The 27,464-nt window shown below is 38.8% G+C and overlaps 1 protein-coding gene across 3 annotated transcripts in view; it reads right to left on the bottom strand.

Annotated features, from left to right (window-relative positions):
- Positions 1 to 2,374: 2,374 nt before the first annotated feature.
- Positions 2,375 to 27,464, bottom strand: part of MYOM1 (myomesin 1) — a 78,686-nt gene continuing 53,596 nt past the window's right edge. For all 3 annotated transcript variants that reach the window (XM_074899138.1, XM_074899137.1, XM_074899136.1), the window contains 15 exons: positions 24,416 to 24,552; positions 23,399 to 23,543; positions 22,719 to 22,778; positions 22,395 to 22,462; positions 21,710 to 21,823; positions 20,948 to 21,035; positions 20,194 to 20,232; positions 19,997 to 20,102; positions 18,074 to 18,237; positions 16,615 to 16,651; positions 16,284 to 16,306; positions 14,619 to 14,674; positions 9,357 to 9,572; positions 6,535 to 6,658; positions 2,375 to 5,325 (listed from right to left, as the gene is read on the bottom strand). In XM_074899138.1, the coding sequence (XP_074755239.1) occupies positions 5,114 to 5,325; positions 6,535 to 6,658; positions 9,357 to 9,572; positions 14,619 to 14,674; positions 16,284 to 16,306; positions 16,615 to 16,651; positions 18,074 to 18,237; positions 19,997 to 20,102; positions 20,194 to 20,232; positions 20,948 to 21,035; positions 21,710 to 21,823; positions 22,395 to 22,462; positions 22,719 to 22,778; positions 23,399 to 23,543; positions 24,416 to 24,552 (1,589 nt within the window). In that variant the 3' untranslated portion in view covers positions 2,375 to 5,113. The remainder of the gene's footprint in view (positions 5,326 to 6,534; positions 6,659 to 9,356; positions 9,573 to 14,618; positions 14,675 to 16,283; positions 16,307 to 16,614; positions 16,652 to 18,073; positions 18,238 to 19,996; positions 20,103 to 20,193; positions 20,233 to 20,947; positions 21,036 to 21,709; positions 21,824 to 22,394; positions 22,463 to 22,718; positions 22,779 to 23,398; positions 23,544 to 24,415; positions 24,553 to 27,464) is intronic.

Here is a 27,464-nt window from a genome sequence, read left to right on the forward strand (position 1 = left end):
GATAGGATCTCTCTTCACTTATGCATGATCTGTGGTCCTTGTTGAACCATAACTCACTGGTAGTTAAACCAGGGCCTTCAGGCCACAGGAAACCTGCCATCTCATTTAGGTTTGTTTTGCCTTTTCACCACAAATGTCGCTGTTATTTTCCCCATCAGGGACAGGGGGAGGTGTGATGAGGTGAGCAATTACTTGCCTTTTTTTTTTTTTTTTTTATCGTGAAGGGAAAATAATTTGAAAGCATGTTACCTAGTGCCATATATAAATCAGTGCCTCTCTGGCTGTTCAACTGCCAGATCATGTCTACCGGCAATTGTGTGTGAGAGAGGAAGCCTGCTTAGGGCTGGGCAAGAAATGATGAAGGGTTTAGGATACAGAGTGCCGGGGGTAAATCACAGGTCTGGGAGGCTATAGGGTGCTAGGCCTGGCTTTGGTGAAGTCTCAGAAAATTTGTGATTTTGCAGATAGTAGAGAGCTGCAGGTGTAGGGATGTAGCACCAACCCCCAGCTTGCACTGGTCCCTGAATGCTCAGCATGTTGCTGATTTTCATAGATAAAAGAAAAAATGGCCACCTGCTTAGTTGTTATAGCAGTTTTTTAAAAAGTCTGGTCAAATAAGGCAAAAAAAGCTGACATGAGTGATATTATGTCATTTTGCTTGCTTATATGCATACAACACCCAGAAACCATTGTTTGGAGCAGTCATTTATTCCATATCCACCATCACCCCTGCTGATATTACAGCAGTCCGGATATCCTTAAACTTTTTTTTTTTTAAATTGTTGTTTACACTCTATCTATTCTGTTTTACCCCTAGTAAACCTGAGAGACTCCTTATCTGCATCTTAGTCATGACTAGCACATGTCCTCTCAGGAGTGTTTCAATAATTTCTCTGAGATCAGAATAACATTATGATAGGATGTAACAATTTAGTTTATCTTTTTAGTCCCATTTAACAGTTGAGACAAAAATGAAGCTATTAGCAAGGATTCAGGGCTGTAAGAAACTGTACCCTGAGCCATCAAAATACGTAAGCACACCGATAGTCCTAGTGTAGTTGATGGACTTCTTGGTAGGTTTAGGGTATTTGGTTAAGTCAGCGCACTCAGATCAAGTCTCATGTGAGCAATATTTCTGTGTTCTTTGTGAGTCATTAGCAGGTGTTTCACAAACCATTTTCTGACAGATATGGCAGGGTTTCAGGCCTCCTATTAAGAGGTTCCGCATCCTTGCCAAAATCACAGCGTAATTAAGTAGGAGGTTTTATTCTGCTCTTGTTAGTACCAGTGATGAAACAGTAAGTGGAAATGACTGTATCAAATAGGATGGATGGTAGAAGATGCAAAGTGAGAAAAGAGGGAAGGAAAGGTGTTGCATTTGAAAATGTGCAGGAGAAAGAATACGGGAAAGGCAACTTGCATAATGAAATGGGAAATGAGACAAGGGGAAGTTAGCGCAAGACTGCAGCCTTCCTCTCCTTGCCATCGGTCTCATCCCCTCACCATCTCTCTCACAGTACCTTCATCTCCAGAAGGCCTTGTGGAATGGAGCAGTTTTCTCTGTTTTTCTCTTTACAGCTTTTACTCTCTTTTGCTTCAGTTCTTAAAACTTAGTGTTCTTTTAGCAAGACAAAAAAAAAACCTCGTGTGGAAAGGTTTGTTTCAGATGTCTGGTCAGTCTAAGCGCAGCTTAAATGGAATATCGTTCACGCATTCACCTTATAGGTATTGTTCAAGGATACAGAGCAGAAGTCCACCCCACACTTTAAGGATGAGCTCACTTTGCAACTACCTGCTTCAAAGATGGTGGCTTTATGTATTACCAAATTATGGTTTGCCAGTCTCAGACCACAGACAGATCTTCCTCAATAATTGGCTAACAAATCAAGCACCAATTCTCAGAAGAACTCAAGGACACCTGGAATCACGATGCCTTTACTACAGTGGAAGGCAAAGCCTATTTTTCACCCTTTCTCTCATCTTCAAAAGTCAGCCTTTGTCATTTTGGAAGGTGATTAGATAATATGGCTTAATGCAACACTTTCCCACGCTGTTAAATACAGTTGTTATAACACAAGAATATGAATTTATAATAGAGTTATAGATTTGAATATGAAGAGTAATGTGTGCTGGAATGGAATATATAGGTGAGAAAGAAGATATTATCCAGAAGTGGCACTTAAGATAAACATTACAACCAGTGTCTGATTTTAAATGTAGTCAAATGGTTCTGTGTGTTTGATAGGAGATTGTTGCTTTAGAAATTCTTTGCATTCCATCATTATGTAATGGACAGTGACAATTTTTCATCGTTATAATGGAGAACAGAATATAAATTATATATTTAGATTGCAAGAAAAATATTATTCAACCATGATAGCATAATAAAATTTAATATACTCAACAATTCTGTTAATGTTAATTTTCAACATTTTGTTAAACATTTGCAAACAACCACAGCTTAAATAATGAACATTTTTAAATTGGTTTTCTTTTAATCTTTGATATGTTTATTTGTGTATTTCATTTACCATGCATAATATTATGCCTCTGGATAGCAAATAGTTTCCAGTAGAACAATACTGATGTGACCGCATTACTAGCTTTTTGAGGAACCATCCAAATTTAACAAAAAAACCCCCAAACCCTAGTGCCTTTTAGTTAACATTTTTAAAAGTATCTTTGATAGATTTTAATTTAAATATCTGGAAAATACTGATTTTTCTTTCATCAAAAAGCTAAGTCCTGATCTGCTGCAATGATGCAAAAGAGAGATCTGCCATTAACTTCATGGTGAGCAAAATGGGCTTTGTAATTTGAGATTTGGGACTTTTTGAGAATATTCTTCTGAGATCCACCTTGTTTTCTATTAAAACTAATGAAAAGACCCCTGTGGTATTTTGCAGGAATTGGATAAAGCTCTCAATGGTACAATCTGTTCTATATATAACTTACACACTGCCATTGATGCTTGTGGGGGAGAGGTTCCCAACCCAAAGGAGCTGTAAGAGGTGACGGATTTTTAGAGAGGTAAGGCAGGTTAAAATAATTGTCATGGCAAAGAGCAGGTAAGAGTTGTGTGAAACTGCCTGCAGCTTTGTAACATTTTGAAAGGCCAGACTCTTAACTCTCTGGCAGAGTGATGTAATCGCACATCTGTAGATATTTATCATTTTCTGTGACAGTTGCATGACAACCTACATGTCTTAAGGTTCTCATTTAAAAAGTCTCCTACCATGGAAATGCTCCTTACTTTTTTGTATGGGACTTACGCTTACATCATTTGCTACTTCAGTTTTCTACTAATTTAAACTACAATACATAGATGTAGAACAAGATGTAATGTAGAACTGAATCAAGATCTGTGTGTCAAATAGTACCTAAGTCCAGTAGAATTATTTTAGCTGTAGTTCAGTCTGTATTTTAAGTTGCTCCGACCACTTTTTTTTTGTGTAGATGTCGATATTTTGATTTGCATATATTTTTTCTGTTCATCCTACATTTTTCTGTTGCTCCGAATGGACCACACAAATTATTTAAATCCTTTACCTTGTTTACAGAAATGTTATTACTCTAATTGCCTCCATATAAGCCCTCTAGTTAGTATTTTATCCAGCAAGAATCTTTCTTTTGGTTTTAAAAAGAATTTAATAGAACCATGTTGGAATTCTACTGGAAGGAAATGGATTTCTTTCCATCAGAAGTATCAGTGTCAGGTGTTACACATTTATATGCTATTAAGACTCTTCGTTTTCTCATGCTAACAATTCTGTAAGGATCAGTTTCTAATCAGAAACTGATATTTCTTGTGCTTTCAGTATTTCTGCATTTGTCATATATCTAACACCCGAGAAATATCAGCAGAGTTCAGTCATCTTTCATCAGTAATTCACCTGGGAAAAGGCAATATAATATGATTGAGCCTTCTTAGACTTTAAATCCATAAAAATATTTTCCTAGTAATTAAAATATCTTGGGTTTATTTCTTGTATTTCATAATTTCCGGTCACTTAAAAGTTGAACTCAGCTTGTGTATTAACAAAATGGATTCTGACCTTTAGTTTTATTGGTTTGTTTTTCAGCTTGAACTCTGCTTCTTCCAAGGTATCTAAACCTCCACAAATGAGTCATATTTTCTTATATCCTCAGTATATAAACATGTGAATGAACACAGTAATGAATGTGGATGAGCACAGTAATGATTTAAAGCAGGGATCCTTGGCTTACAGTTATTTTTCACTTACATGGATCATGAAGCTACACTCTTTTATGAGAAACCAGTAGGTCTGATCCTAGTGGGGGAAGAAGGGATAGTGTTGGGCTGAATCACTGAGGGGAAGGAGGGCAGTGGGTTTAGAAGGTTTTGGAAGCAGAGATATGATTGCTGTAGCAAAAAGGATGGAGAGAAATGAGCATGTGGAACAGCTGATACTTTGAGTTAATGCTATATCCATAGTACCTCAGCAAGGCCAGGAGGGAGTTAATGGAGAGGACTGAAAAGCAGTCACGTGAGGCTCAGTGATAAGAAATGTCCAGATGTCATCCTGATCCACCTGATGAAAGTGAAAGAAACTTAACTATGCCCCCCCTGCATCCATAGGAGACCGTTGTATTTCTAGAGATCTTCCCCTGTGGCCAGATTGGTCATGGTGAAAAATAAGTGCCCACATGGCATTAAGAGGACTGTCTGTATGGTTTCCTTGAGAAAGTAAGCAGGGTCTGCCTGAAGCTGTGATAGCCTAACAAATATCAGTTACAGAGCCACATAATTGATATCAGCATTCTTTTTCAGAGTAGTAAATGTGTCAGTTTTGGATAGGATTTGCTCTGATAACCTCTGCTTATCATGGACATTTTTTAGTAATTAAAATCACCCTGTCAGTACATGGCTCATTATTAAGATACTTAGAAATTACTACAGTGCAGCTACTCTGGTGCTGCGACATAAGTGCCCATCTACTATGCATTTAAAGTTATGAAGCTTTACAACAAATGTTGTAAAAAAACACTAATAAACTTCTGTGTTAAAATATCGTGGCTAGTCTACCACCCATGAAATGTCACCTTGAACTTATCCAGATCACATTCTTCATTCAAGAACGGCAGAGTTTACTCAAGGCTTTTTTTCCAGTGGTTTCTTTCCCTGCTTATCCAAGCTTTCTGTGGGCTGAGGGACCGTTTCTGCTACTGCTGCCTTTCCATCAGTCACCTTTGCTGCTTGCTGCTTACTTTTTGTATTCTTTTCCATTTCCGCAGGGGGGATTTCATTTGCATCAGGTGTCTCTTCTGTAGCAATAATTTCTTCTACATGTGGCCTAATAAAATCTGATTTAGGAGAAGTAATAAAATTTACCTTACATTTACAGTGCTCAGAAACACAGAGGTACGTAGGGTAAGATTTTTCTTCCACATACCCATATAAAGAGATTCAGCATCACAAATAATGTTACTACTTTTTACAGAGACAAAAGCAAGCCCAAGTCCTTATGGTCTCTAATTAAAAAGATAAAGGTGTAGAACCTGAAAAACATTTAGAGATGTAAATAATTGTTTCTCACATAAATCATCTCATTTACAGGACTGCCCAGAAATGTCTAGGTTACCCATACCAGTAAGGCAAGAGAGGAAAGAAATGCAGTTAAATGTTTGTTCTTGCCTTAGGAGCAGAAAGGGGAAGGAAATAAGTATAAAATGTTCCATCAGCAATGATATGACATGTATATACCCTGTATACAAAGAAAAAATACTTAGGCAATAATATGTAAAACAGATGTTCTGATAATGTTGGAATTTAAGCCTTATTTGGAGCTAAAATGCTCTACATGAGGGAGTTGTTACTGTGAAGAATAAATCATTGTCCAAGTAGCAATTATATAGTAAGAGTCTAAAAGAACAGTAAAAAACTGTAAAAAACTGTAATATACAAGAATGCTGAATCACCAGAGAGCTTCTCATTTTCCACCCTTTCTCTAAATTGGACAAAAAAACCTGGTCACTTATAATTCCAACTTTATCATTCAATATGGATGCAAAACTAAAAGAGCATAATTGATTAATCTCAAATAGTGGCTATAAGATCAGGGTTTTCTAAACACTTTGGCATTGAGGGCCCCTTAATTAGCAAGGCCTTTTTTTTTTTTTAAAGTGTCAAACATCTAGCTGCTGAAATGAATTTCATTTTGGAAAATAACACCATCTGTGTATATATACATGCTTAGGAGCTCTTTCCTCTGCATTCAAAAATTTGAAATTATTATGTCTTAAAAAACTGTCATCAGACAGGTGAGCCAAGGTGAGAACTCACAAACTAGTGGAAAGGTGATTTAAAAGTGTTGATTTAAATCTCTTTCGCTGAGGTTTAACCTGGCAATTCATACTTTGCATTTGTTGTTGATTAAGAGCATACATACTGTAAACTTGATTGTTTGAGACCTGAGAAGTATTGATTGGCACAGACTATTAACCACATAATGTTTAACAGTTTTTTCACTGGAGTAGACGACCATAAAGGTGAAAGAGGTGAAAGGCTCTTACCTTTCTTTTCCGCTTCCTTCCGTTTGTTTGCTGTCATTATTTTTTTCTTTTTAGATACAGTTAGAGTATTTTGATCATGTCCTTGGACTGTGTCAGTCTGTCCTGACACAGAAATCACAATCACCTGAAGCGAAGCAAAGCAAGAACAAAAAAAGTGCACAAGCGAGAAATGTGGATGCATCACAATTTCAGTTTGAAACCACCATAACTAATCCCTGGCAGCAATACGTTTAGAAGCAGCTATTACCCAGCCTGTTATATATCCAGCCCACTTGTATTCCCTCACAGTTCTGCCAAAAGGAGTAAGGCAGGAGGACAGATTTTTGTAAATAAAGTAGTAGAAATAATTGCTGCCAAAATTCAATAATCATTAAAAATATGCTAATGCTAAGTAAGAAATATCATTTATGAGGTATTGCAAAGAGTAAGTCATATTCTAGTTTGCACTCTGGAGGATGGATGAAATGAGACACTTGTTTTTAAGGTCTGTGTCTTGGGACCAAGATGGAGTGATGTGCTTATCAACCTTGAATGGCTTTGTGTCATACTAAGCAAAATTATCAAATAATTTTACATTAGATCGTTGATCTCAGAAAGCTTGCTCTATCTCAGATTACAGATAGTCTCACGATATTTTTAAATTTTAAAATGAAACTGTTTGATATGCAGCTGTTGTGACTATATAGTCTGAAATTTTTTTATAACACATCGACTCATTAATGTACATAATTACTCAGTTAAACCTTAAAATTGCAATAATGTCATCAAGTTTGATACTTGAGTTTTAACTCTTAGGAGATAAGGCTGTGTGAACACATACACTGTTTATGTGAAATGCTGAAAACGCAATTTTTTTACATAATTTCATGTTAAAATCCCCATGATGTGATATCTATTCTGGAAGAAAAAAGATTTATACCAGATAAACAACATGTTCCTCAAAACCAGTGGTACTATTCATGCATAAATTTAAGCGCATGCTAACATATTTTGGTAGATCATAAATCTGATCTAAATCTGGATTTTTTTTTTTTAATTGTTAAGATCATATTCATTAGCCCTTTATAGAAACTGATTTTTAAAAGTATTAAAAATTTGTAAAACCCACCACTTTCACCATTGATAACTGAATCTATTGTTACCTGAGCCATTAAGAATTCCCTCATGCTCCCACTTCGCCTTTAACGTTAGGTGACAGTAAACCTCAGATGGCAAGGGTTTAAGTGAGATTAACTGTACAGCAGTTACTAGTGGCATCCTCACAGAAATGCCAGTGCTGCAGCAAAATGAGTGCCTGGGAAACAGCACTATCTCTGCAGTCACAGTAGCTAAAAATGACAAGATATGTGAAATGTGCACACAGATCATGCTTATACTGAAAATATGTTAGTTCTTTAGATTTTGAGGTGAAGAATTGTGCTGCTGTGAGACTAGTAATAAAAATAATTAGCAATCGGGTATATATCATAGATATGCCCATCAGGATGGACATATATCTACATTCTGTTGTTCTTTCTCAGCTAATAATAATTAGTGGCACTGTAAAATAGCTGACATGGAGTTTTTAATCTGTATAAGTGTGTTCAAATATCTGAACAAATGGGTCTTTTCTGAAACATTTTTATCTTTAAAAAATCCACTTTTTTTTTTTCAATGTTCCAGTGAAAATTCTTTTTTGTAACTTTAAAAGATCTTCACAAAATATGCCATTTTTTATATCCAGTGTTAAGTTTGGATGAAATTAATTGAGGTCTCAGTCTAATAATATACTTACCTAGCCTTAAATCAAAATTAATGAGCAAGTCCATTGAATTGTGTGAGACTATTCCTGTATCTGAATTTGCCAAAATACCTTGTTGAGTTGAGATATGAAGTAGTGAAGGTCTGGACCAAAGGTGTGAAGAGATGCCATTGTGGGTTTTGTCGTGAACAGTAAAGTGAAGATTAACTGGGATCTAAAGGGAAGCTAGAGGTAACAGAAGTGGTGAAAACATTAAGACTAAGATACTGTGCACAACTACCAAACCATGGCTAGTAAAACAAGACACGGTGAAACAAGCATGTGTGGAAGCAAAGAAGTGAATTCAGTTTATTTGTGAACATAGAGGAGAGTTCATACATTTTTGCAGACACACACACACACATTAGTATTCTGGCCTCCTAAGCCTAATTTTCAGTTATGTTACAGTACTTTTACCCCAATTGGGCAGATTAAACAATATTTATGGATGTAAACAACACCCATCTTAAGGCCTCTTTAAATTAACACAACAATACAAAGAGTCCTTAATGTAGACAAAACCCATCACTAATTCCTCCATTATTTAATTCTCTAACACATTCCATCTATTCTACCTTACCAAAGTTGGAACAAATCTAAACTGCTGCTCAAAAATGCCTCGATCATTTTTTATCTTTCCATCTACCTCATCAGTTGCCTCCACTGAAATGATTCTTCACCCTTTTCATTTTTGTTGTAGAGTCAAATGGCAGACCTGTGTTTACAGGCAGCATGCATTTGGCCTAGCTGAAGATGCTACAACTAGGTTCTGTGAAGTTAGCAGTAAGAACATATTTAGAAAAGGCCCTGTTTTCCCTGGCACAATTAAGTGTATTAGAAGCAAAAGTGAAGCGAATGGAAAAATCCAAGGCTGCCTGCTAAAGCAGAAAGCCATTTACACACACAGATTATGTCAGCCTATCATCCAAAATCTCCCCCATACTTCTGTTTTCTAGTCTTAAATTCAGGCTTTCGATTTCTTATCTTCTTTCTCTTTCTCTTGCTCAGATTGTCTCTCTTCCTCAGGTATGAACACACTTACAGTTACGTCACTGGTCTCTGTGCCATACTGGTTCTTCACCACAATGCTGTACTTCCCAGAGTCGAGTGTGGACACAGCAGAAATGGTAAAGCTGACTTTTTTTCCAGATTCAAATTTCAGGGTGCAATTAGCATCTGACACAAACGCTTTTTCGTTCTTCAGCCATGAGACCTCTGGGGTAGGATCTCCCCAGACAGTACAAGAAAGATTAAGTGCCTATAGAAAAAGTACAAAAGGATTATAAGAGTCAGTAAACATTTCCTGTGGTTTTTGATGCCTGACTCTCCAAACTCCCCATTTAGCTTTCTACTTTTAGTAAATGGATGCATATCATCATCAGTAATCAATACATTTTGTCAGTCTTCTGTATCATAAAGGGAAAGAAGGAACTCAGTTACTTCAAAAACTCCATTAAAACCTTTCAATATTTTAGGGACCTTCTTTTCTACTCTCATAATCATTAATAGAGCTTTCTCCATGCATACTGTTTAATACAAAATTAGATATTATCTGCATTTGAGTGTTAGACCTGAAATGAGAACTTAAGGAACAATCAGATGGATTTGTTCGTGTTAAGCTCACTATATATTTACCCCAGAACTAGACAGTGTGCCTGCCTTTTTAAACAACTAAGAACAAAGCGTGGCTGGAATATTTTGTTTAATTTAGAATCTTTTTAAACTATGCCCTGACAGCTCTTCCAGCAGACCTGAATTGTTTTACGCACTCTTGTAAAACTATTTTTAAGTGAAATCAATACAGTCTGTACCCGTTCTTTGGTGTTCATGTATGTATTTCCCTTTGATGTTAGTAATGATCCTAAGGGCTGTATTCAGTCCCATCAGACTGAAAGAAGTATCTTCATTGTCAGAGAGTCAGTTATTGGAGTGATCACTGGCAGTTGGATACTTTCTGTAAGCTGGTGAGTCTATTGTATACACAATGTTCAGGCCTCCTCTTTTTGTTGTCAGCTGAGAAATTCACGTTTGGGGGCTAGTGATACATATAAATGATCCCCTCCTCTGGTCAGTGCCATGGGAATCTCCTCAAAAGAGATTGCAAAAGTGTATATCACATTGCGAGTCAGATGTGAAAAATGTTCACATGAAACTTCAGTGGTACATAGGCCTTTCTCTGGACCTTTATTAAGGAAGGAATCCATTTATATCTAAGTATTAAATAGTAAGTTGTTCTGAATTTATATTGTTATTCAAAACAAAATCTAATTTTTTCTCAATTGGAAATTGAAGAATTTTTACTGCAAATGGTTTTCGGTGGTTCATTAAGAATGGACTAAGTGATACATAAGGAATGGACAAGCTTCCACTTAACTGGAATCAAGTTTCTCTTCCTTTTTTTGATAAAAATACATCAAAAATAGAGGCAACTGAAGAACAGTCATATTGTTGACCCTATAGGCTGTCATGGTTAAAATCTACTGTGGGAAATCTATTTAACAAGCCACCTTCCCTTTACCTCTCTGCTTCTTATCTGGTAGTGTGATGGTGGAAGATGGGACAGAGACTCCCAGAAGGCTGTGGAAATGAGCAGATAGAAAAAAATGGATACCTCTATAAAAATGAAAAATTTTTGTACCTCTGAGAACAAAATAAAAAATAAATCCCACATGCCCCTAAGGACCAAAATGAAAACAAAAGGGAGGTGGAAGAACAACACATAATTCTTGGTACCGAAGGAAAGGCAGATTCCAAGTGAGAGGTGGTTACAGCATGGTGGAACTGGCCTCTATCTGATTTCCTGCAGCACCTACAGCTGGTGACTGTGTGGGGCTATTGACTGCCTTCTCTCATAGCCCACTGGTGTGAATGGGAATGTGGTTTTGATTGCCATATCAGTCCATCTTTTTGAAAAACAAGGGGAAAACAAGAGGTCTTACATTTCCCTCTCTCCTTTATCACTCTTAATACAGACATGCCCTCAGCCTTGGTCAGGCACAGCATATGGGCCCCTTCAGGTGCTTGGTATTTCTTTATTGTCTTTTGATTCTCTAACAAGCGAGAGGTCACCACCGAGTGGCCCCAGTTGCTGCTCCAAGATGCTAATGATCTGATGTCCATGTCCAGACAGCTCTATTAGTAGCATCATTCAAACCTTGGGTGTCTGAAGTGGTATCAGTACTCCTTAATTCAAAGAGATTCAAGCCACAGTGATGACTCTTTTCTTCTTCTAAATCTTTCCTTAAAATAGCTCATTTTTCTTAACCTTGCATCACTAGCTCCTGTTTGACATCGGTGGTTCTCTTGATGTTCTCAGGTCTTATTATTTATTTTCCAGCTAATAATGTGCAGAGATGTATCTTATTCGCTATGTAGATGGTGAGGTCTTTGGTTTTCTGGAAGGTAATTCCATAATTATGGAGCTTTAGCCAAGGAGAATTGATTCCCCACTCTAACTGAATCTGTCTGTTTCAGATTTTCTGTTCTTTGGGCAGTAGAATGTCTTTGCTCATGTATGTCTTTATTACTCACTGAAACCCCAGATTATAATGTTGTATTAAACCTTATCCTGGTAAAAAAAAGTGTGTCCTGTACTCCTGGGGGGAAATGGCACCTTTCCCCTTTTCCAGAAGTTGTCTGGCTCTGATCATTATCTGGGGCAGTGGGGGGCGGGGGCAAGAACTGGAAACCTGTCTAGATGTTGTGGTTAGTGAATGAAATCTATCAGGAAATCTGATCTATCTCACGAACGGTAGATGAGTAGACCCCATCTCTTTGAGCTGGATCTCAGTATTTCAGGGTTCCACACAGAAGTTCCCATAACGAGTCTGGATTTGGGGCATTGAGGCATATGCACTTGGAGAAACTGGCAGCTGCAAGTCCAGACCCTTTGTGCTCCCCACTACCTTTTCTGCCGTTCACTGCAGATTATTGTGAGTAGGGTAGTGCAGGTAGCAGAGGGAAATGTGTCATTGTATTTCAAGTATTGCCATTCCTCTTGCATATTAGCACAAATTCACATTCATGGGTGGTTTGGGCTAAGATGCCAGTAAGTGACTTGAAGCAGCTCAATCAAGGAAACCTGCTCCCTTCTTCCAGCCTATCTGTGAGACCACCTACCCCCGGCAGAAGGGTAGAATGGGGAGTTGGTGGGCAGAAGGATGTAACATGTTGCTGTCTGTCAGAATCCTAAGCCCCTCCTTCTAGAAATAAAACCCCCTTACTCACTTACAGACCTTCATTAAAACAGCCACTTAGGTTAGTTAATTTGGCCAGTTGTACACAAAACTTATGCCTCTATTCTCTGTCAGGTCAAATTCCTCCCTAATATGAACTGACACTTAGCCTTTTCCAATTATATCACACTGCTGAAGAGCATTTATGTCTATCAGTGGAAGCCTCTTAGGCCATCTGGAATGCTGTTTGATTAACACTGGGTGAACACTGGTTCATTCGTTCTCACACATATCCTTCAGCTCACATGTATAAAGCTAATAAAAAGCATCACAGTCACAGTGTTAAGTTTAGGTTTGAGATATGCATATGCTTGGAAGTTCAATCTAGGGACACCAATCTGTTCATATAACCCTGTATTTATGGCTGCGCTGGTATTCAGAATCAAAGTTTGCAATTGCCAGTCCTCTGCTACCTCATTTACTGTTTTTTAAAATCCTTGGTGATTGTGCAATTTGCATGAATTACACAACAGAGAATTGCTTTCCCCTCTCTCCAGCGTATATGCAAACAATAGACACCACCACCCAAACAAGCACTGTTCTCCCTGATCACTTTCTGTCCTACTCCCTGTCTCAAAATGATCATCAGCTGAATCCAGACACATAAGGTCAAGGATATTTGTCTCGAGTTCTGGGAGGTTTTCAGTCACTTACTCAGACATTACAAATGTCCTTGCTGTCAAGGACAATGTGTGTCTGGGTAAGATTTTGCAACTCATTTTCTACAAACTCCCTTTTTATAACCACTAAAAATTTTGCTTTAGTGAGCTCATACTCAACTTCATGTGAACTCTTTTAAGAAAGCTTAAAACTGGTAATAACCACCCAAATTTATCCCCTGCCAAAGCAGGATGAGAATCTTGTCTCCAAGCACAAGCACTATTAGCTGAGAATCTGCAAATTCATTGTTTCTTTGTGTCTTCCACCTACAGTTACAATGCTCACGAGTGCTTCTTCTACAGCATTTCCCAAACTGCCAAATCCTTTAACAAAAGGTTTAATCAAATGTCATTTCATTTTGTAATGCCAACATACTTAATTTTCCCAGAACTGCTGCAATCTATCGGTCAGCTGTGCTATATCTTACATTGTTAAGCGATTCAGACAAAGATCTTAGATTCTTAACACTTCTGCTCAGTTTATAATCAAATATTTTTAACCCAGCTGACCTACTGCTAGATAAAGCCAGAAATATCAGGAAGCTGCCTTACTGTAGTTGTCTCGTTACAAGTTTCCAATTACATTCACGTGCCCTATTTCAGTGTTCTCACACGCTGTAAAGAGGAAGTGGCTAGCAGCTGACCAGGGGGAAGGGAAGAAGAGCAGGCCCTTCTTGGTCTTACTACTACTAAGCAGCAACTTGCAGAAGCAGGGTGCTGGGAAAAGGTTGTGAGATTGACAACGGACTTTCTGGGTCATCTGTTCTGTGCTCAAGCATCAATGTAGCCATGTTCCTCTGGGAGTGCCTTACAATAATCTTTCAGCTAAACTCTGCTAATATAATCTAGCGTAACACCAGTGATTTATTTTGACTTCTTTATCATTTACCCTGATGAAATAGAGAAAACTTTCTCCTTTTGTCTGGACGAGAATTGAGTTGTTATCATTTACTACTTTTACACCATTTAAAAGCCATCCTTGACAGGTGTGACTATCTTACCACATTGCAAGGAAGTTAACTGCAAAAGACATAGAATGACTAGCTATCTTGCAAAAAAAGGAATTAAGCTTCCTTGATACCCTGTTACAAAAAAAAAAAAAAAAAAAAAAATCTATCTGTGAAACCTGTGCATGAATTTTTAAAAAGATGGTTATATAAGGAGTTTTAGTCTCAACTCACATTGTCATCTCACTTTTATCTAATGCTTAAGAAAAGACACTGCCCTGAATACATAAACCCATCTGTGCAAGACCGTTGAATTATGTTCAGAAGGCAGGGGATGAATAAGTAATGTACCAGATTTTAAAGATGGCATCTTTAAAAAAAAAAAAAGGTGAATATTTTCCCATCATTGAAAGGCATTCAAGCTGTTGGGCTGTTGTGTAAAGCTTCAGTTAATTTACTGTACCTTGCCCTCCTGGATGGTGACAACATCGGGCAAACCTCCAAGTACCCGTGCACGATCTGGAAATAAATAAGCGTAATTTTCTTTAGTGTCTCAAAATCAAATGTGTCCCAGATTCTGTTTCCCCTCTAGTTCTTTTATCTTATTTATGTGCAACTTGTTTCTGATATCTGCGCTAGCAGAGAACTATTCGGCATTCTTAGCACACCATTTGGATTTTTCAAAACGTTGAATTCACAGAAAAAGATGTGTTAATAGCTGGTGTCAATCATTTACAGAGGGGAATTAAAGTACATGTGCTGTGTCCTGCAGATTTTGCCATCAATTCAGTGTTACTTCTGAGTGCACAAAAAAAAAAATCTGAATTTTTGAGGTCTGATGCTCTAAATTTTTAGTGTCGTAAACTACAAATGTCGTGTTTCCAAAAGGAAATTAATGACATCTAATGAAGTGGTGGAGATTAGGTTTTAATCTAATTACAAAGAGAGGCTTCAGTGAAATTCCACCACTTCGTATGTATCTGGATGTAAATGAGATCTATATCTGGTCTAGTTTTAAGCTCAGAGTCCCATAGGAAGCTTCTACAAATACAAATAAACTGATCACATGCAGGCTTTGGTGCACTTATTCTGGAATATGGATTTTGTTTGTTATACATCTTAGTGGAGCCTGGCAGAGGAAGGAAATGACTATACAGAATGTTCCCCTCTAATGTATTCTGTAAAAGATGTATTCTGGAGCATAGAGATAACAGCCTTATGAGAGGAGGAACAGCACTATATTATGTCAGTTAACATGCCATGAATGGTCCAGGGTTAGCAATGAAATGCCCAGGGCAGGGCTATTACTGATCCCTTCATGCTGTCTCAGCTGGGTTGTGTAGGGATCACTGCATATATCCAAGCCTTTCTCTGTTTGGAGTATATGTCCAGGAGGAGTTAGGTCAGATCTCTCTACACAGTTTTCTCCAATAACTTTTCAAATGCCAGTTCTGCCCTAATTTTTATACAAGTCTGAAAGTCATCTGCAGTGGGAGAACTTTTTGATGTGTTACATTATTTCCATGCATCATTCTGTAAATAGGGAGAATATTGAGATTAATAATTCAAGTTGACTTATAATGGTTTATTCCTTAAGTAATTAACACATACGTTTTAGTTGCGATGTTGGGATTGACACCCAGGTAAAATTAGGAGGAGATTCAGGGATCTGTCTTTAAGCAATGCAAAAGCTACTGTTGCTTTCTCACCCATTTCTGTATGTAACGCAGAGTCATTTGACATTTTATCTAGTTCAAAACTAGCCAAGTGATTTCCTCAATCTTTGAAAACAAAGTGACTTCTGTATACAGAACATGCATGAGAGATCTCAGCAGTAAAGCTAATTTTTAGAGAAGGTTAACTGCTAATGAGAACAGGAGCTTAGATGGGGAAAGTCATCGTAACCCATAACTATAATGTGATTAGCTGCAATGTGCACCAATGTTAAATCACCAGAAGGTCACTCTCCTTGCTTCTCCTTGGTGTAAAGACATACTCATTTTAGGATGAGCACATCCACATACTCATGTATACATGCCCTCTCTTTCCCAACACACAACCTTCCCAGAGGTGAAGAAAACCTTCATAAACAGTGTATTGCAACCATCGTCAAAGAAGTCCCACTTACTTTTCTCTGCAATCGCAGCTTGCCTGGAGTTGAAAGAAACAAAAAGAAAGTCCAGTTTCAGTTAAGGTTTGCTTAGAGTGATTGAAAAATAGCTTATCTTTTTAACTGCCTTTAATCCATTAAGGAATATTTCATTGTTTGGCAAAACTGATTTTTCTTTGTTACTTAACAGTTATATAAGAGTTACACTGAAGAAGTCACATGCAAAACTCCTACAGTCTTCTGTAGGACTAGGATTTGTTTCATAGGATATAGTTAGCTCCAGCACAACATAAACAAATACTATTATTTTATGGCTGCTACTACTGTATTTAGATGTCATAATACTTACTTTAATCTCTGGAACTCAGCAAAGGCTTCATCAAATGCTTTGTAAAGAGAAAAATTGATTTTAAAGGTAGGTTCAGAGATAAATCATCACAAGTTTAACTTTAAAATGTAGAAATACATTTTAAATGTAGGTATCATTAAAGAAATATTAATGGATGGATGCATGTATATTGTATAAGCCCTAAAATGCTGAATGGTTCAACTAATAAAGGCCATCTTGTATATGGCAGCTATTATATATACATATGAATTCATAAACACTCTTTTTTTTCTTCTAAAAGTCAGGCTTTAAAACAAAGAGATAGCAATAGAGCAATAGGCTGAAATCATTTTACAAACCAGAGGAAGAAACCCACAATACACCACCTAAATGACAGCTTACAGCAGTGGTCTCCCAAACTTTTTTGATCATACACCCCTATCAGAACATTTTTTGAGCATGCACACCAAATATATGTGTACTTATTTATAAATTATGTAGATGTACTACTGAAGTTCTCATATTTTCTTCCCACACCCCAGCAGATCATCTTGCACACGCCTCACTTTGGAGACCACTTGCCTACGAAATACAAGAGATCTGTTTTTTCCAAATGCTTTTCACATCTGCTCTGAAGCATCACACTGATGGCCACAAACAAACCAAAAAGCAAACTGTTGTCTCCTTTGTAAATTCAGGCTAAGCTACTATCATGTGGGATGTCAATCTCTCCTGCTTTCAAAGGGAAGGAGAAATCTCTTTTCTCAGAAAGTGGAGATAGAGTACAGAAGGATCAACATGGAGATGATTATGGGGTTATTGCCCTTACACAGAGTTTGCAGACCCAAAGTGAAGCTTTAGGGGTGGGAATGGCTGGGGATGTAAACTCAGCAGTTTGGAAGGAGTTAATCTGTTCTCTAGGATCTGAGAGGTCTCTCAGAGTAAAAGCTTCCAACAGTCAATCCAAATAATTTTAGCTGTTCCCCTAACAGTCCATCATCATGCTGATGAAAGGTCTTGACATCTCTGAAGAATAAGGAGCCCTATTATATTCATCAAAGAAATACAGTAGGAAAGTAACAGAACAAACTTGTCCCTCACTTCCTCTGCCAAATATTACTTGGAAGGGAGGGATACCAAAGGCATTCAGTGCTACAACTTGTATTTAAAACTGCCAATCAATGCCAACAACACAAAGGGTTCTGTAAGATAGCTCAGAAACTGGGCTGACATCTCAGTAGGCAAACTGTAAGTGGGTATTTGGAATAGGAAAAAGCTGCTCATAATTTATGACCCAAGAGCACAGGCTGGGAAAAACAAATTGCACTGTCCCCACAAACACTGCCAGGCTGCTGGGTACACACATAGAGCCTACAACCCAAAGGGTAGCAGGTCTGTAGCAAGATCCTTCTGTAGACACTCCTACCCTACCACAGTGTAATGCCCAGTACAGAGGATGTTAGCAGAGGGAACGGCCTACCTTGTCCTGAAAGATCCACTGTCTTTTTGTGTCCTGTTTTACCATCAAAGAGTTCCATTGTGTATTTGCCTTTGTCCTGTGGTGTCGGCTCATTGATCTGCAACCAGATCTGCTCCCCAGTGACACCAGTCTTCACTCGGTCTGTAAATCTAATCTGGGTATCGCTGAAAAACACAAAACAACATTACCCTTTTGTTCTACTGGAGTATAAATGGGATTTGCTCCTGTTGAGTCACTGAGTACATCTGCAGTTACTAAATGATTTCCAAGGTGTTATGGTATGCCACCATATTTTAAACCTTTCAAAATCAAATTCTTGCTAATGCTGTGGACCAGCTGGGCAGAACTGGTATGAGAGTCTTTCCCTGTTCAAGGACCAGCTCTCCTCAAAGCTTGCTGAAAAGTTATGCATCTTAGTCTACGACCTGAGCCGTACAAGGTTTATACAAATTTAAAAGCCAGATCTCTGAAGGGTAATGAATGCATCCTCAAATGTTCATGTTCTTTTTTTAGCATAGGTTTATTTCTGCTTGGGCAAAACAAAACTATACAGGGCTGTACCTGCAAAAAACCACACTTCTGTCACAAATGGTGTTTGCCCAGTCAGAATGTTTTCTGATGCTCTGCTATGCTTTGGCATCTACAGTTAAACATACTTTGACATAAGTACATCTTCTCAGCTTCCTAGCTGAGCAGTTCATTGCCCTGAATGAGGCAAAATATATTTGTCAAATAAGCTACTCATTTTCTTTTTATCTTTAGTCTGATTACTTTGAATATACTGGATGGACAAAGAACATTTTTTCTAGATTAATTTTATGTGCTTCAAGATGAAACTAGTTTATAAAAATTAAATAGAGAAATGAGGGGGGGGGTAAGGGTGGGAGGGAGATTTAAGAGAGAGGAAAAAACCAGAATACTTCATATTCACTTCCAGTTTTGAAATATTTAGGGCTCCTAGTGATACCAGGTCAAAATGGGTGCCAAGAAACAGGAAAACCTCAAACTGCTTTCATTTCTCTGGTGGGGTTGCTGGTTAGCATCAGTGTCAATAATTATAGCCAGATTGACACAGCACATCCTGGGTATTCTGTTCCTCATTTACATAAATTTTATAGAGAGATCAGTAACTCAGATTCAATCCTAAAGACTAAATACTACCATGTCCACGGGAAGTGAAACAGCAAGAACAGTAATAATAGATTTGAAGATATCTAAGTTGTTTACTTCCCTGGGCTTTGCAGTGCATGCTGTTTGTGCTGGCTGAGTATTCAAAGCTGTCTCGTGGATTTGGGTATGCAACTCCCATTAATTTTATGGGGGGCTGGGCATTCAAATTCCTTTTAAAAATCTCAGTTCTTCTGTCTGCCTTGGTTAGGTTTGTAGAGCTCACAGGAGGGGCTGTCTGGATTTTACTGCCTCAGGCACATGCTGGAACTTGCTTTGACTCCTAAGCATGAACCCACGTGTTAAGAGGACGTGCCCGCTTGTCCCAGTTCCTGTGAACTGCAGCTTCTAGACAAACAGACCTCCAGGCTAGGTATCTCTGAACGTGTGGTGCTGGCCTCTTGAAAGCTTTTCCGTCTCTCAGGTTATATTTGCATCATTCCTTGAAACTGTTTCAGGGAAAGGTGCAGCCCCCATCCAGGAGGTGGGAAGCACTGAAGCAGCATGGCCCTGACAGCATCCTCTGGCATGGGACTGCCTGTCTCATGAGGCAAATGACGGAAGGGCCCTGCACCACCAACACCTGTCTCATACTGGTTTCACATCGGTGTAATTCACTGACACTAACTCATATGAGAGAAGGACTCATGAGAGATGAGAGGAGACTTGGGCCTTGTCTCTCTCATATATCCAGCTTCTCCCTGAGTCTATAAAAACAAAATTGCACTGACTTCTGCAAAGATTTTGCATACTTACTTGTGCACCCAGCCTACTCTCAGATCTTCCACATAATAAGTAACATAGGAATACAGTCTGATACCCTCAGCTGTACTCCGAATTTTCAGGTCTGTCGCAGATAAAGCTGAAAGAAGAGCACATGGTTTTATGCAGCCATGCAGCCATTCATTGAGCGTCACAGTGAGACACATTCAAAAAAAGAATTAAGTGCTTACCAATCCTTCTGCATACTTCATTCATCAGATCTGCAAAAGCTGTGGAAATAAAATCCAGAGACTAAGACTTTGTGTCTGCAGCTCAAGCAGAGTCAATAATAGGACAAGTACTGGCTCTGAAATGTTCTCCCCAGTATGTTTGAAAAAGAAATTGGACCTACCTTATAAAGCACATTAGAAATCTAAGTAATGCAGAAATATAGCCTGTTATTCTATGATTTCCAGATTTTATTTAACTGCAGCCTGCTGCAGCTGAACTCTTTTTTTTTTTTTTTTTGTAAATGACATTATTCAGTTGGAATGCTAACCCATCTATATACATTGTAATGGATGGGGCTTTTCTCCACTTGCTTGGAAACATATGTGAAATTTTAAAAATAGAGTAACCACAATGAGTGGAAAGGCCCCTAACTAAATGAAAGGCAAAACTCAATAAAAATGTGAAATCTTTTAAAATTATCTAGTTCTATAATTTCTTTCTGTACCTGTAGGCTTCCACTACTGATGGCCACCTGAGGAAACCTGTTACCATTTTGCTTAGCGTTAGTCATCATATTGTCCCAAAATTATACAGAATCTGGATGCAATAAACTGTATTTAAACATTATTTGAACTGAAAAATCTGTTTTTCTATGAGATGATCTTGTATACAGTAGGAACACGGCCACAGGAAGGCGACACATGCAATTTCCTGCATTACCCTGAACCCACTTTCAGCTGGTGTGGCTGACAGCATGCCGAAGACGGCTCTGACCTGTGTCCTTAAGCTTTAGCTCACTGGAGTCCTTTCCTCTGTCGTCCTTCAGAATGACTTCATAAGTGCCAGCATCTTTCTTAGAAAACTGCAACAATTGTAACAGTAAAACCAGTTTTTAGAACAGTTGCTGTAGTAAAACCTAGATTTTACTCCTGAACTCAGGTGATGTCCTGTCCCCATCCCCAGGGAGGTGCCTGATGTCTGGGGCTGCCCAGATGCCCCCCGACTGCCCTGCTCCTGGCTGGGGTGGTGGGATAGGCCTTAGCTGGGGAGTCCTGGCCTGCAGCCATGGGGAGCCCCCAGCTCCAGGGGTCCCTGACACTTCCTCCCTTCCTCAGCCGAAGAATGAAGAACAAAGAGATGAAGTGGTGAATGCAGGTCACCTCCTGAGTCTGCAAGAAGGCTGGGTATGGACCAGACCTCTTTGGTGACTCTGAGAGGGTGGCCCTCAGAAAGCCTGAGTGACAAGCAATTTCCAAATGTCATTCGAGATGTAAATGTGGTCTCATTCTGCTGTTAAACTGACATGTAAAGGAAGTGACAAGCTTATCTCTTCTGCCATCATTTCCTGAAAATCTGAACGAGCAGTTATAGATAGACATTTGCTTTAGCTAAAGCACAGACGCCTCGTGAGTTTTTCCATTTTTAAAACCCACTTCCTTTTTTGATTGTTCTGCTGAAATATCAGATTAGATCGTATCATTCATCTGAATTCATAACACTAACTTCAGCTGAGGGCTAACAGGGACAGTCACTCACCTCTGATATCAGCAGAGTACACACGCCATCTTTAAAGTCATGTTCTTCATCTACCATTATCTCCCTGTCATCTTTGTACCATACAATGTGTGTTTCCTTCTTAATATTAGCCACCTAAAATGGATGAAAACCACATCGTAATTATTCTCTTCATTTGAGCAGGGGAACTTAGTGTCACATAGGTTAGCCTGTTCAAGTCTCTCACAAAACAAGGCTTTACAACTTGATCATAGTGAGTCACTGCAGGCCTGCATTTTAAAATGAGGAATGCAAGAGGGAAAACAGCAGGAATTAAAATGGAGAGAAAAGGACTGCTGACAGCTTCAGGGAGCCCAGGGAATGAATGTATCCTGCCCAGGGGATTGCTACACAAATAAACTGGCCAAAAATGAGAAAGTCCCAGTATTTGCAATGACCTGTCACTCCTATTCAGGTGTCTTTTCCTGGGTGGGTGGCTGACAGACCTGAAGAAAAAAGTTCAAGCTATTTTCCAAGGTGTTTTGTTACACGCAACGAGCAGTCACCCCAGCAGGATTAGCCTTCAGAGGCTTTGCCACTATCCAATATGCAGCTGGAGGTACAAAAGCAAAGGGCGTGTCTTCAGTCCCTTCCCACCCTCACCATCTAAGTAGTGGTAGGTCAAAGTGCTCTGAACACTGTACTCAATGTTTTCCTTGCACCTTACCTTACATTTCAACATCACGTTACAGTCATCAGTAACTTCCCATCCCAGTTTATCCACAAAATGAGGACCTGTTTAAAATTACAGGTATATTTTTAAAGATCACATCAACGGTATTGATGATATAAAACCAAAGACAAATATGTTTGTCTTGACAAGAATAATATTGTATTTTAATGTGGTTTTATTTTTCCTATTTGTCCTTCAGAAGGTAAGCAACCTTAAAACAGAACAAAACCCATCTATTTCAAATTAATATATATAAATATAAACAAACTCTTAACAGACTAACATATAAGTGATTCTTATAAATATCCATATTATCACCTTGTTTCCTGTGCCATTCTTTTCTCTGGAAATCTGCTTCATCCTGCAGTTTCTTGAATACTAGGAATTAAAACCAGCAAGAAATACAAGGTTAAACATCACGTGCCATTCGTACGGTACTGAATGTCACCGTAACGGTTAGGTGCAACCCTGTCCCTTGGAGGTCAACAAGAATCCTGCCATAGGGTCAGGTTTTCACTGAACATTTCAAAGTGTCAGAAGCTGATTATGGCTAACCCAACTTTCCCAGCTGCTTGCAGCCATCAGGAGTTTAATGTGTCATGTCTGATGAAGTGTAATCCCCAATCATACAGCTACTTTCTGCTCTCAATAAGAAGGCAAACGAGCGGCAGCAGAGTCAGCAAGCTGCTTGAGCTCTAAGAGGTTCAGCTACTTGTTCCTGGCTAAATGGGCTTTTTATATGGGAAATTTTCATTCCACCCATGGAAAAGCAACAGGCTTCAATATTTCACAATTCTATAAAAATTCCCCTTCCTCCCAGCACTTTAAAAATTTAAGTTCACACAACATGACCTGTCCTATATGAGGCAGGCAAGCACTGTGACATGAAAAAACCCTGGAATATCTATTGGTATTGAAAACAGTGGAAAGTGAAGATGACAACTGAGGTAACCTCAGTATAATTTTTCCAGCCTACTGTGTAATATAGATTATCTTACCATCACCAATGAGGACAAGGCTGGATTGATTGGTTGCTTTTCCATCCTGCAGTTGGAAAGTGTAAGTCCCTTCATCCTTGTCCTCAAGTTTATCCATAATCATTTCAACAAGGCCAGTCTTCTGGTCCACCTTCATTTTATATTTCTTCAGGAATGGAAAGTAAAGTAACAATGGATAGCAGAGTCAGAAAATATTTGTCAAATGTTATATGGTATCTTTAGGAGAATTTTTTTTTTTCTTTATTCAGGTTCCCACTTATTCAGATTCCCGCTATCACTAGTTCCAGCTCTAACCAAATAAATAAGAAATCTGTTAAAGGTGAAGCCTATTCAGTGATGCTATACACCATGTGACATGCCTGTAGTATGGTGATACTGTGTTCTTTTTCATTAGAAATGTTTAGATTTGCATCTCTTCAGAATAACACTTTCTTAAAGGATGATTATAATATTTTTATAAGGTTTTGTGTAGAATGCTCCATCTCTGCCTTCTACATAATAGCAGTGTTGCAACAAAAGGATGCCATGTCATATCTTTCAGAGTAACATGTTCTGCTGCTGGAAACAACCACTTGGAAATTTTCCTTTGGTGTAATAAATTCCTCCAACAGCAAAGAGAGGTGAGAACTAAGCACAGGGGTATGCTAGGGCCATAGATGAAGGAGACAGAATGAATATGGGTTAATGCAGTGACTCCTTGAAGACCACAGTAGCTGCTTACCTGGGACTACCTCAGTGCAGGAACTCCTGTGGTCCCTACAAGTTAACAGAGCACATGGTACTCACAAAGGTGGGAGGAAGTCATTTAACTCCACTTTATAAACTGCATCCAGCAGAATTCATCTGGAGCTCAGAACTACGGATAAAATCTTTCTAATGATGCTTTCACAGACATGTTATTCCTCATGAAAATGCATTAGAGTGGAACACTAGTTGGAAGTATATCGGAGACAGAGACATTAATGCTCATTGATACTCAGAGAAATGCAAATGCATGTAAGCAATGAACAGGCTTACCTCTCCATTGAAAATCTCCTTATCATTAAATACAAAGTTGGCCTTTGCATTGCCAGATAGTTTTTCAGCTTGCAACCAGAATCTCACTTCTCCTTTTTCTAAAATTTCCACTGCCAACTCAGAGGCAAGTGGGACAGCTACAAAGAATAAAGAAAATAATGAATCATATACTTTGCCTGTTCCCCCAAAACTATTTTATTTTATAATCAGAAAGCCACTTCTTCCTTTCATGCTTGGATCCTCTATGCAAGGTAACTAGCTTATGATAGTTCTTCATTAGACAGAATGCCTCTCCACCCACATATACATAGGATGACAGACAAGATTTAATCTTTTGATCCTTCAGTCACCAGGTCTGTACAGACTGGTACTGTTTAGGACCTGAGTTATGCTCCATTCTCATACAAGGCTATTTCAAAGGTAAGTTGGAAGTATCTCTGCAGCATGATGTGAGTCTGTATGGCACAGACCCATGTTTAATGAGTTGCCTAACAATATAACTGTAACCAACTAAGTGGAAAAATCCCCAACCATGAAGCAAGATTAGAAAGTCAGCTGCTGAGTTATAGGTTTGGAGATTTTTGTAAGCACTCTGATCCTTTTCTGAGGGGAATCTGTCTCCAGAATTCATCAAGTATCACAACAGACCCTCAGTCTCCCCAGTACATTCTGTTTACCTATGCATAATGAAAATCCCCCACATATAGACAAATTTCTTGTGTTAGCAGGAAAAAAAATAATGTAAAGTGTACTATACCATAGGTAACATTAGTCTGTTTTTTCATTTTTCCTTGTTCTTGTTAGTAAATGTTCTCAGCTTGCTTTCACTTTAACTTTTTGTTAACTTAATAAGCAACATTAAACATGAGTGTTTAGACTCTGATATTGAGGCTTATTGCTCATTTTATTGGCTTCCATCATTTTTAGCTGTATTAGTGGATGCTCATATTCCCAACAAAAATCGTACTCTGGGGAGTACGTATGCTGTAGGTGAACTCTCCCCCAATCCCCGCTTTCACAGCAGTGTAAAGTCTGCCTTGCTAGGGTGTAACATGGAACAGCTGAAGACAGTGTACAAACACATTGCAAAATGCTTGATGACATAGTCTGGTGATAGTGTAAAGACACACCTCCTCCCAGACAAATCCCAGGGCAGGGTTGTTTCTTTAGCTCCATATATGCAAAGGCCCAGATACAGCAGGAGAGGGCTGGGACTGAGATAGTGTCTAATTTCTCTCATCTTTCTATTTGCACCATCCAGAAGAACTAGGGTGCCTTCTGGAGCCACCCCACTTCCAAACAAATTTAGGGGATGAGCCCCCCCGGTGTCTTCCTTTCCCACACTCACCCCTTCCTCGCACCTATGCACTCCCACACCTGCATGTGGCACAGGACCTGTCTCTGGTAAAAGTAAGGCTTCAGGGAGGTGAGGCAACAGTCACAGGAAAAAAAGAGAATTATGAAAAAGACACAGGCTTAACCAGAGAGAGGAAGGCCTGGAGCCTGAAGGGACAGCATTACCGTAAGAGAGCAGGGCAAAGAACAACCCCATCAGAGTGTGACCCAGCAGTGTAAATGGTCCGTGTGAAGCTTCCTCACCCAGCACATCCCTTTGCTTGTAAGAAACAAAAGGAATCTCAGGTCTTGCATAATTTCTCAAAACAAAGAGACTGAAATGCTACAGGAGCCAGTGAAAGCAAGAGGGAGAGGGTGTGAATAGGCATCAGGCTGCACTGCTTTTGTCTCACTGTCAGCTCTATGGCAATTTTAAACCCCCACTTGATTTGCATGTAATTAACTATGAATATCTTAGTCTAACATGGAAGAGAGGAAAGTATCTCAGAAACTGTTAAATAAAGGGCTGAAAGGATGCAAAAATACTCTTTTTGGGAAAAGGCCATTCACTCCTCAGCCCAAAGGAACTGGACAAATCTGCATTATAGCTGTCCATGAGCAAAAGCCTTATTTTAAAATATTTCCATAAGGACCAACTGACAGCTACATTAGGCATTTCCCAGCCATCATGCTTACAAGGTTTTACATGCTATTTGTACAGCATCACAAATTACCACGAGCACTTGACAGGGAGTCCTCGGGCAGTTGCTAAATTGAAAAGTTGGAACCATTTTTACCTAGCACCAATACACTATTGCACCCATACGTAGTTGCATTCTGTAAGGCTGCAATATTCAAGCAACCCATTTTCCCATGGAGTTACTGGCTGCAGCTGTTTCTAAGTAGAAGTTATAATGAAATGCCGTTCAGAAGTACAAACAAAGCAACATGCAAGAGCTCATATTGAATCAGAAATCCCTATCAACTAATAATTCTTTATGAATTTGGGTAATTTTCAAACAGATTATCTGGAGATATGACTGAGGTTTCATGTTGATCCATAAGAGCTCATTATTATTTTTCTAGCCTCATAGGCATAGCCAGAAGAATCTCAAACCCCCTTTTCTTTTTTTCTTTTCCATGTCCACAGGGCCTAGAGTGGCCAAAGCAAGTCAGACAGTTTTCTCCTTAAGGATACATTCTGCAGTGATCTCCTTTTTTGCCTGTGCCTCCTGGAAGCTCATGCACAACTAGAAGTGTACTGTTACCTAATACAGTGCAAGAAAGAAGACACTATCTGTGTCCCAAGGAGCTTATTACATGACATTAGTTATGAACACAGAGCGTGGAGAACACTTAGAAGAGAAGGGTCAGGGCAAGTAAGGACATGTGACAACAGTAAGGTTTTGTGATGACTAACTTTCAGCGTGAAGATATAATTAGGAGAAAAGAACTGTGAGGAGCAGGACTAAACAAGAGGATGCTTGGGCTGTCATTAAGCTGTCAAAAGGTGATACAATATTTTGAGAAGAGTAGAGCTGATATGGAAAGACACAGAAGGAAATGAGAAAGAGAGATGATGCGGGCAAAAAGACAGGCCATTTCTGCAGCCAAGTTTTGACTGGGTTGAGAGGCACAACGTGGGCTGAGTTGGCAGAGGTGCCAGCAGTGCACACACAAAGCTGAAGAAGTTAAAACATAGGCAAGAGTTTTA

Source organism: Athene noctua, chromosome 2, assembly GCF_965140245.1.
Source record: "Athene noctua chromosome 2, bAthNoc1.hap1.1, whole genome shotgun sequence".
Taxonomy (NCBI): domain Eukaryota; kingdom Metazoa; phylum Chordata; class Aves; order Strigiformes; family Strigidae; genus Athene; species Athene noctua.